At 57.6% G+C, this 10,765-nt stretch overlaps 1 protein-coding gene across 3 annotated transcripts in view; it reads left to right on the forward strand.

Moving 5' to 3' along the window:
* RAI1 (retinoic acid induced 1) overlaps positions 1-10,711 on the forward strand; it is a 131,017-nt gene extending 120,306 nt beyond the window's left edge. For all 3 annotated transcript variants that reach the window (XM_075560954.1, XM_075560952.1, XM_075560953.1), the window contains 3 exons: positions 3,331-3,424; positions 6,142-6,191; positions 9,335-10,711. In XM_075560954.1, coding sequence (XP_075417069.1) covers positions 3,331-3,424; positions 6,142-6,191; positions 9,335-9,349 — 159 coding nt within the window. In that variant the 3' untranslated portion in view covers positions 9,350-10,711. The remainder of the gene's footprint in view (positions 1-3,330; positions 3,425-6,141; positions 6,192-9,334) is intronic.
* Positions 10,712-10,765: the final 54 nt, after the last annotated feature.

Genomic DNA, 10,765 nt, shown 5'->3' on the forward strand with positions numbered 1-10,765 from the left:
CCCAGCCTGTGCACTGGCGGACATGTGCCCTCCGTCCTCAAGGCCACCCTGGCCAGGGGGCCTTGAGGATGGAGAGGGATCTCTCATCGTCCTGCCCACATCTGTCTCTGGCGGTGGCACTGCTGGTCCAGCGGCAGTAAGAGGAGTGGGTAGTGTCGCCCTGCGGTGGCCACTGCCAGGCACCCTGCACTCACAAACAGCCTGCTTTGTCGAGGTTCGGAGCAGGTGACGGGGACCACGGCCCAAGTTCTCTCCCAACCTCCACAGGCCTGCCTTGTGTTGTCCCGAGGTGCTGAGAGACCCAGCAGGGCTGGGGGGTGGGACAGCCACCCTGGGCCACATGTTCCTGGTACTCCCCCCCACCCCACCCTCCCACACACATCTGCCATGTTGTCCTATGTGGGGACACCTTCCATCCGTGTCTGGCCTCCTCCCATGTTCAGTTCATTTGCTAGCTCATCTGTCCACCCGTCCACCCTGCAGCTGGTTGCCGTCTGCTGAGTACTGGGCACTGACCCTGAGCAGGGGGACCAATATGAAGAACCGTCCTGCTGAAGAAGCAGCTGGGGGTCAGAGGGACACAGGGCCAGGGCAAGCTTACTTCCAGCCAGGCCTCAGGCTACCTGCATCTGGGGTGCTCAGTGCCCTGGAGAAGCCCCTCATCTCTGGCCTCCCTGGACCCCAGCTCCCACTCCTAAGCTCCCTGCCCACTGCTCCCTCCAGCTGAGCTCCACCCTGCGTTTTTGCCTCCCCGGGGAAGACACCCCCAGGAGTGCTTGGTTCAACCCCCACAGCCCAAAGGGAGGTTAGAGACTTTCAGGTCACACCAGCACACCCCACCCCCAAACCTGGGCTCCCCCTCCCCTTCCTTCTGCTTTGTTCTCTCAAATCACTGACTCCTCACACCTTTTACAGAGTCTCCCATCCCCATCATTCAAAAGCCATGAGAACCTTCAGCTCCTGGCTCCCGCCAGTCACCACCCCACTGCTGCCCACAGCCCAGCACTGAGAGGCTCCGCTCCACCTTGGTCCCCTCCTGGCTCAGGTTCCTGCCTGCACCTGTGTACCTTCGGGCCTGACAGCCCCCCTGCAGCCGCTCTGGCTCTGAGACTATCTTGTCTTGAGAGCTCTGTGCTCCTGGCCCCACTGTAGCCCTGGTGGGTCTCCTGGGGTTGCAGGAGGACTCAGATTTGGTTCCCGAGACTCTGAGGGGCCCCTTGGTGCTGCCTTGCACCAGAATCAGGTACAGGACTTCACCAAGCATCCCCCTGAGATCTGGTGCAGAGCTCTGGCCCTCCCCAGCCCATGCTCGCTGCCAGGGACATCCCTGAGTGGTGAGGATGGGAAGCCAGGTGCCAGTGTTTGCCAGCACAGCATCGGCAGCCTGGGAAGAGCCTAAAGGCCTCCCTGCCAGAGATGGCAGGTGCGAGGGTGCCCCTGCACAGCACCCAGCACCTTCCTGGAGCTCCTGGCTGCAGGAGAGGGTCCGTGGGGCCACCTCTCTGCCAACACCTTGGGTGCCACCTGTACCTGCCAAGGCCCCTCCCTTGGCAGCATGTTGGCAGCACTTGTCCCCAGCTCTGCCAAGGGCCAAGATGTGCTGTGGGTGGGGCACTTGCCTCTGGGTGCTTTGCTTTCTTCTCTGGAGGGACAGGACTATGAGCTGCTGGGGACACCCAGCTTCTCCCTGCTGGGGGCCCCCACAGAGCCTGCTTTCACATAGCCCCTGCTTCTCAGCTTGCCCACAGAGCATGTGCCTGTCCCATCCCAGATGCAGGCCCAGCTCCCTGCACGGCTGAGAGGCTGCAGTGCCATTGAGGTCTAAGGAGGCCCGGCCACAGTAGCAGGAGCCATGGTTCTGGGGCTGAGAAGCCTGACGTCTCCCCTGCCTCTGTCTCTTCAACCCCAAGATGGGCATCGCCCATATGCCCACTTCAAAGAGTGTCATAGTACAAGAAAGTAGAAAGAAACCCTAATCCCCCCCCCCCCCCCCCCGCAGCAGGCCCCACAGTTAAGGTAACTTAGCAGCTTCAAGGACTGCATTCAGACAGGAGCTTGGGGCCTGGTCTGGGCTCCATTCCTGTTCCCATGCCTTTCTGTGGGCCAGGAATTTGGGGGCGGGGTTAGCCTCTAGAGGCCCCAGCCCAGGCCAAAAGGAAATGGTCCATTCCGAAAGAGCATGTGAAAACCCAGTGTTCTAGAAGATTCCCGTTTCAGCCCTGGGCACCAGAGTGGGCATTCTTGGGCTAGGTGGAGGAGGGGTAGGGGTGGACTCAGCCTCACCTACACCCCCAGCTGGTTTCCAAAGGTCCCCCAGTCCTGGCTGCTTGTGTGGAGCCCCGCCCTTGCTTGAGCAAGTGGCCAGCCCTGCTGTGCACTCTGTGTGTGACCACCTCCCCGGGCCTCAGTTTCCTCTCTGGTGAACCAGTAGGATGCAGCTTCCCACTGTGCCTGGCGGGAGACCTTCCACTCGGTGTCTGAGCCTGCACCTTGCCACTAACTTCCTGCTTGGCCCGACACCCTACCCATACAATGAGGGGCTGTGGTCCTGGCACCTATGATGGGGGAGAGCAGTCCCTTAATCTCCAGTTTTGCCTCAAGAGTTCTCTTGACATTGTAATCTTGCCCGTGGGCAGTAGGGCCCTAGATCCAGGGGGCCCACATTTAGAGAGCCAGCATGGGCCAAGTACCAGGTGGGAAGTCAGCATCTCCGGACACCGACCGCCTTGCCTGCTTTCTGAGTCACCTTGAGCCTTGGGGAGGGTTGGTCACCCTGGTCCAGGGGAGAGTCTGCTACCTGAAGGAGGGAAGTCATGCTGAGCCCATCACTGGCCGGGGCTGGGGGCCTGGTTCACCATGTGTGGACTGAGTCCGTGGGAGCTGGCCCGCCCTCCCTGAGGCCTGCTGGGAGGACAAAGACAGACACAGGGCTTCCCTGGGACCCCACCCCAAGGAGCCGTCATAGACGCTGGCATGCATGCTTGGCTGGATGTGCGCAGGCTCCCAATGAAGCTTCATGGGGACCCCCATCAGGGAGGCACCGCCCCCCTGGGGCAGATGAGGCACTGAGGCGCAGTCGGAGTCACTGCTCCAACTCCATGCAGCGCAGAAGGGCAGAGCCGGGGTTGAACTGAGGTCTGTGTGATGCCCAGCCTGAGAGCCAGCACCCACCCATAGCCCCAGCCAGGGCGTCCAGAGAACTGGCCTAGAGCTGCGCCTACCCCTCTGCGGGGCTGTTTCGACACTGAAAGCAGGGATGGGGGCCTGGCTGGTACGCGTGGGACTAAGCTCTGCACCAAAGCTCACCTGCCTCCCCTCTCTCCTCACCAGACATGTTCCGGCTGCCAAGAAACCGGGGCCACCATCGGATGCTGCCACAAAGGATGTGTCCAGACCTACCATTATCCGTGTGCCGGCGACACTGGTAAGTTCCACGAGTGGGACCAGCTGACCGTGTCACCCTCAGCTGCCCTTCTGTCTACCTGGATATTTGCTGGGCAGTCCAAGGGGCACGAAGATGAGTCAGTCCCCAGAATCCCCATCTACAGAATGTCCAGTGTGGAGAGCGGGGTGCCGGGGGCACACGTGATAAAATGTGTGAGAGCTCTTCAAGAGGCTGACATTCCCAAGGGGCGAGGGAGGTTTTTAGGTCTTAGAGGGGGAGGGGCACTGGCACTGGGCCTTTGAAGGATGAAGAGGAGTCCTCTGGGCGGAGCAGAAACGGAGAGGACGACAAACGTGTAAGGAAATGAGATTCAAAATGGACACGGAGGCCAGGCCGCCGCCTCATGATGTCGGAGGGCAGCCACAGCCCGTTTTCAGCAGATGGTGGGGTCTGGAAGTAGGACAGGCCCCAGCAGCCTCTCCGCCCACCATGCTCTGCAGTCACTCATGCACGGAACGCCACACGCAGCATGCAGAGTGTACAGGCCAGGACGCTCTGAGAGCCCAGCCTGGTCCTCCTCGTCTGTGCAGGGGAACGAGGACTCGGCGGACACAGTCAGCACTTCATCCCAAGGAGGAAAGTGCTTCTCGTGGCCTCTGTCATTCAGGAGGACCTGACTTCAGGGGACCTGTTACGGGCAGCTTCTGTGCCGACTACACCGGTGGCATTCTTGGGCTTGGGTGAAAGGCAGAGTTGCCTCATCTGTAAGCCGCACATTGGAGCCTGGTTGTAGACTGCACCTTAGTCTACTGGGCCTGCCTGTCCCCGTGCCCCTGGAGGGTACCCGTCCCCACCTGGGAGAGCTCCCCCGTGCTGCAGTGCCCTGCCCCTGCCCTCTGAACAGAGAGACCACATGCCCAGGGCCCAGCTTCAGGCGGGGCTATTGTCACATGTGCTCTGCGAGGCCAGCCGAGACCTCCCACTGCCTGGAGACGCTTCCCCAAACCCGGTGCAGCCACCCTGCATGCCTCGCCTGCCCCATTGCCCCGCACCCCAGAACCTTGACCCGCCCCCTGGCGTGCACTCAGGCTCCGGTGGTACCAGCTCCTTGGAGAGCTGAGCTGCCGGCCACCTCCTGTGCCCACCCTGTCAGCATCCCTGAATCAGTTCTAAGCCAGGCTCCCCTCCTTAGCCAGGTGCGTGGCCTCACAACACAGGAATAGCTCCCACGGGTTGGAGAAGCTCCTGCGTCAGACCCCTGTGGTCCAGGCCCCAGCACACGCCTGCGTGTTGAACCACACCCTGCCCTTGGGTGGACTCTGATCACAGCCGCCCGGTAGGACAGACAGGCCTGAGCGGCCTGGTGCACCATCTGAGGCCATGTGTCGTTACCGAGAGCCGGCAGCCTCATCGTTCCCTGCAGAACAGCTGGGGGATTCGCAGTCCTCCAGCTCTGAACCCGCCGCCGTGCCAGGCTCCATGTGTTGCTGTCAGCACTGTCCAGGGGCTCCCGCCTCATAGCCGCCCCCTGTGCGCTGAATGAACCGTGTCCACTCTCTCTTGGTCTTCCTTGCTCATGGTCCGACTTCCACACGCATGTGAGGCCATAGAACATGCCGGGGCCAGGTCAGGCGCACCTGAGTCCTCAGCGTGAGGACTGAGGGCAGCAGGTGTCCCCCTCTGCCCCCCTCAGCAGAGCGTAGCTGGATCTAGCAACCCTGCACTACCTCTCCTGGTACGGGGGTGGGCTCCTCTATCGGGCTCTCCTGGACTGGAGCCTGGTCCTGCTGGTGCAGCCCTGCCTCAGGCGGAGGGCATCTCTGCTCCACGGGTCAGCCCAAGGTGCCCAGGTTCAGACACCTGGGAGCTCACCTGTGTCAGCTCTGGCGCCCAGGCATTTGTGAAATGGTTCAAGATGGTGCTGGCATGGCAGGGAGGGGGAGGGTGGGCCTGGAATTTGGCTGAGGGCAGGGCTGGCTCTGGGATTAATCAGCCCTCCTCTGACACCTCCCCCCAACACACCTGGTGGTGGTGGTGGCAGGGGAGCCAGGCTCCTTGAGACAGCCTCATACCTTGGTCCCAGGCTATCACCAAGGACAAGGCGTGCCCTACCGTGCTTGGATCCTACAGGTGGGCAGTGCCCCTACACACCAGGCATAGGCTGCTTCACTAAGACCCAAGACCACCCTCCTTGTGTCCCCCCACCCCCAGCCCCACCCTCCTTAGCTGAAGACGCCCCAGCCCCTGAGCACCTGTCCTGGACCAGCCCCACCTTGCTGGTGGTGAGGCGTACACTACCCAGGAGAGAGGGCGGGTGGTGACAACATCATGCCCACTTTACAGCGGTGAAGGTCAGGACCCAGAGCAGCAGTAACCGTGGGTGCAGCCAGCATTCCTATTTCTGGCAGTAAAGCCGGAGTCCCCACGGCAAGGAGGGAGGGGGTGGTGGTCAGAACCTCTCCTTTGCCTTGAAGGAGGCCGCTCTGGCTGGTGACCTTTCTTTGTTCTTGCCTTCAAGGGGTCAGCAGATACACCCACATAGTGTATGAGCCGGTCAGGCTCTGTTCCAAGACTGGGCTGGGGCAGGCAGGCCACCATCAGGGTCTGCGTTTGGATGGTGACGTTTTAAGCAAGATCTGATTTACTCAAAAGGGAGCAAGCAGCCTGTGAGCAGTGGCCGCCCCCCACCTCCCTGTCTTCCCTAGCCCTTCTTGGGGTGCTCAGTCCTAACCACAGAACCATCTCTCTGGTCACAGGTTGCATCTTCATTGAAGAGAACTTTTCTTTGAAGTGTCCCAAGCATAAGGTAGGTGACCCACCCCTCCTGCCACGCTGGCAGGACACGCCTAGAAGGGCCCAACTCTGGGAGGGAGCTCCCCAGTCTACACCAGCAGTGCCCATGCTGCACAGTCCTCACGCCCCCACCCCCATGCCCTGTGATCAGCGCTGATCAGCCACCACTGTGGCCCTGTGAGTCATGGCTAATGAGCCACATGACCCTAAAGAATGTGTGTAAGGCATGTTCTGGGTGGCTGGGATTTCGGGAGGGACCCACAAGATGCCCAGGGGGACCTGCCCACACAGGCAGGCAGATGTTCACTTCACACTAGGAGGTGCCCCAGCCTGTGACTTACGTAGAGAGGGGCTCAGACAACATGGGGGTGGGTGGGAGTGGAAGGTGGGAGATTCAGGACAGAGCTTCCACCTGGGTGTGCCCAGCGGTGATGACTGGTGGTGACTCTGGGTGCAGAGGGAAACGATGCCTGGTCCGTGCCACCACACAACCTGCTCCAGTGCATTTTCAGTCTGTCTGAGCCTCCAGACAGCGTCTGTCGCCCGTCCGGAGACGGTCTTCCTCTTGGGTGATTTTACCAAGCGGATGTTCTTCTCCAGAGCCTGGTCCCTCCTGATAACACTTCACAAGTATGTGAGACCAAGGCCCCGCTTCTGAGAGCATCCGACTGTCCGTCTAACACAGACTGTCCATCTGGCGGCCCCTGGCATGCTCCGTGCTCTTCGCCAACCCCGGGATCCGGGCGCACTTCCTCTTCCAGTCTAACTTGGTCGCGGTCTGACTCTCACTGAAATACGTGGCTTTTTAAAAAATCACACCTTCATCTTCAAAATACATCCATCTTGGCGCTTTTTTAAAACACTTTAAAGGAGATCTTTCTGCAGCAGATTTTCCACGGACATTGATGGTGGGTCCAAGTACAATGGGATCCTTCTGTCTTTTCTGTGTGTGTTGTGATGTTGCTTCTCGGCCCAGCCGTGAGGATGCTTTTCTTGATGGGAGCTAGAATCCCTACTGACAGCTGTCGTCTCTGAGCCTCCTTCAGCGAGTGCCTCGCACTCTCGTTTTCAGCTAGCAAGCTCGTCATCCTCCAGTCCGGAGGCCACGGTCTCCACACACACGCCAGCTTCTCAGATGACCTGCTCGGCAGACAGATTGAAGGAGGATGGTGAGAGAACACCACCCTGCCGCACACCTTCCCCGATTCTAAATCCTGTCGCGGGCCCTTGTTCCGTTTGACCAACTGCCTCTTGGGTCTGCGCACAGGTTTCACGTGGGCACAATGAAGTGTTTGGGCATTCCATTTCTTCCCGATGGCATCCATAATTTGTTACGATTCACACAGTCGAATGTTAACAAAACACAGGCGAACGTCTTTCTGGCAGTCGCTGGTTTCAGCCGAGATCCATCTGACATCAGCAGTGACTTCCCTTGTTCCACATCCTCTTCTGAATCCGTCCTGAACTTCTGGCTGCTCGCTCCCCACTGATGGATGTGCTGCTTCGACCATGTTCGAATGATCTTCAGCACCATTTTACTTCGGTGTGATATTATGGATACCCAACCCCATGGCAGTTGAGTGAATTCCAACTTATAAAGGGGTTCAAAGACAGTACATCTTTATGGGAGCAGACAGCCTCATCTTCCAACCCCAGGGTAGCGAGTGGATTTGAATAGCCAACCCTGCTGTTAGCAGTCCAATATTTACTTACCTGTCGGCACCACTAGGGCCCTGGTGATAGTGTTTGCTAATTTTGCACTCTGTTGGATGGGCACAAATATCTCTTCTAGTCAGTTGGCTAAGGAGCTGTCTTCCAAAGACTGTCTCAGCATCAACCAGCAAGCGCCATCACATGCTGCCTCCTGAGATGGTTGAATGTCATCGACCAATAATTTTGGGTACAGAGAGCATGTCTGTTCCTTCCATCTTTGGAAGTGTCCTGCGCCTTCCTCATTCTGTCCGTAGAATCCTTCAGTGTTGCAGCTTTCTGAGGCTTGACGTCGTCTCTTAGGCGCTTTTATTTCATGTCTCCTTCTCCGCAGTGAAGAGCAAGTTTCAGAGTCTCTTCTTGAGACGTCTCTAAATCTAGGCGCGAGAGGTCATGCTTGCCCTCTCTGGACTGGCTTTCGTTTTTCTTCATTGAACTTAACAGACACACAGCTGGTGGTCTGTTCCAGTCGGCCCCTGACCTTGTCCTGACGTGATCCTGAGCTGCTTCCTCACCGCTTTCCACACATGCGGTCGGTCTGAGTCCTGTGTTTTCCCGCTTGCGTGGTCCACGCGTGTCGTTAGTTGCCTTTATGTTGTTGAGAAAGGTATTTGCAACAAATAGGTGTTTGTCTTGCAAAAGCCTATCCATCAGGTGATCTCGGAGTCATTTCTGTCCATCATCAAAGCGCTAGTTTCCCCACTACTGAGCCATCTTGGTTTCCAGCTTCCCCGTTCCAATCACCAATAATGATCAGTGCACCTCGAGTGCATGTTAGCTCAATTTCAGACTTAGAGAATTTGGTCAAAAATCTTCAATATCTTCAATCTTTGGCATTAGTGGTTGGCACATAAATTCAACTGATAGTCTTATGAACAGGTCTCTCGTAGGCATATGGGTAGGGTCCTCTCTCTGACCATGTCCTTCAGGAGAGATCTTGAAATGTTCTTTTTTGACAATGAACCTGACCTAGTTCCTCTGTTTGGCATCCTTGGCAAAGATCAGACCCCATGACTGCAGAATGGCCAGTTCTAGGCAAAATGGTCAGAATCAATCCGTTTCAGCCCACGGCTATCGAGGAAGTGTTCCATTTCATGTTGACGGCTTCCGGTTTTCCTGCATTCCTGTTGTGTACATTCCATGTTCTGGCTACTAACGGACAGCTGCAGCTGTTCTCAGTCCGAGTGCCTCCCAGGCGGAAGGGCCGATCTTCCGGCACTCGGACGCGATTCCACTGCTGTGTGGGTTTTCACTGGCCAGTTTCTTGAGACATGGAGAACCACATCCTTTCTCTCAGGCTGTCTCAGTTTGGAAGCTCCTCTGAAACCTGCCACCACGGGCAACAAAGTGACAGACGAGAGGTTGGGGCAGGTCCTGGGAGGAATTTACTATAAACCCTGGTGGGAAACTGTGGGTAACAGGCCTGCATCTCCCCTTCTCTTTCAGAGGCTGCCGTTGTAACCACCCTCAACGGCTGGGCGAGCCGGAGACTCCTGCCTGCCCGCCGCTGAAGGAAGGAGCTGCCTACGGGTGGGGTCCAGAACTGATCCTTGATCCAGGTCCGGATTCCGGATATTAGATCTGGCTGCTTGGCGCTGAAATCCCTTCTGAAGCTGCCTGCCCCCAGAACCTGATGGCTGGAGATGGTCACCAGCCTCCTGGCCCTGGCCAGGATTGGAGGAGGACCCCACGGAGTGGCCAGGCTCCTCGGAGCACCCCAGCTCTGGTGGGTGTGGGAGCTGGCTCCAACCTGGGTTGCATCTCCTCCTGGAAGTTCTGAGACAACGTGGCAGGTGTCCTACCTGGATGAGGCTGGCTGCCCCCCAGTGGGTCACAGCACGAAGCTGGGCACACACATGCGCTGGGTCATAAGAGCCGGGAGGGGGGATGGCAGAGGAGGGCTTGCGGCTCCTTGAACGAAACAAGGGGAGGCCAGAGCCTCTAGAGCAAGCAGCTTGGGAATATTCTACCCACCAGTGGCTGCCCAGGCTTTCTTGCAGTTTGGGCAGGCCCATGGGGCCTGGCACCCAAGTTCGGGACACTGACTCCCTCGTGGGCCCAAACTAGGCTGTCCCTTGGCTTCTGTTCGTCCTCTCCCCGGGTCCTCCACCCAACCCCAGCACCCAGTCTAGGAGTGAGTGCAAAAGGAAAGGAGATGCCGGCAGAGCGCACTTTTGGCAATGTGCCCTAGCCCCACCCACAGGGACCCCAGCACCCACTCAGGAGGGGAGCAGGGACAGCGCTAGATTCGTGTAAAAACCTGTGTGCCCCTCTATATATGTCACCTAGAATGTATATATGTCGGGAACATGCTCGCTTCTCCCGTGTGTCCCTGCTGCGTGTCGTGTGCCCTGCGGCAGAGCCCAGCCTGGGCCCTTGCCAGGGGGCAGGGCTCCCGCAATGTCCCTCCCCACGCAGCCACCAACGGCCTGGGCCAGCTCCCGCCAGTCTGTCCGCCTGTCCATCTGTGTCCTCAGTTCTGTCCATGCTTTGATAGGCCTAATGCAGCTCCCAGACAGGCCGCCCTAGCGACTTCTTGTATATATGACTGTAAAATGGTAAACGTGTGTATTATATCTGGCCTCGTTATATAGTGTATATATATGTATACATATACATATATATAATATATATGAAGACTGTAAATGTTAAGACGACTAGTGTTCTTATTAGTATATTGCTTCACACTGAAGATTGTGTGTATCGAGCTGTTTCTAAAAGATGTTTATTTTCCTTAAGAGTAAAAAAAAAAACAAAAAACAAAAAAAACCAGTCATTGCATTCAGAAAAAAAAAAGTCAATAAAGATACGACGATTGTTTTGGAAGTCTGCAGCCTGCAGCCGTGGCTTCTGATCACAGACTCGCTGGGAGAGGGG

Source organism: Tenrec ecaudatus, chromosome 10, assembly GCF_050624435.1.
Source record: "Tenrec ecaudatus isolate mTenEca1 chromosome 10, mTenEca1.hap1, whole genome shotgun sequence".
Taxonomy (NCBI): domain Eukaryota; kingdom Metazoa; phylum Chordata; class Mammalia; order Afrosoricida; family Tenrecidae; genus Tenrec; species Tenrec ecaudatus.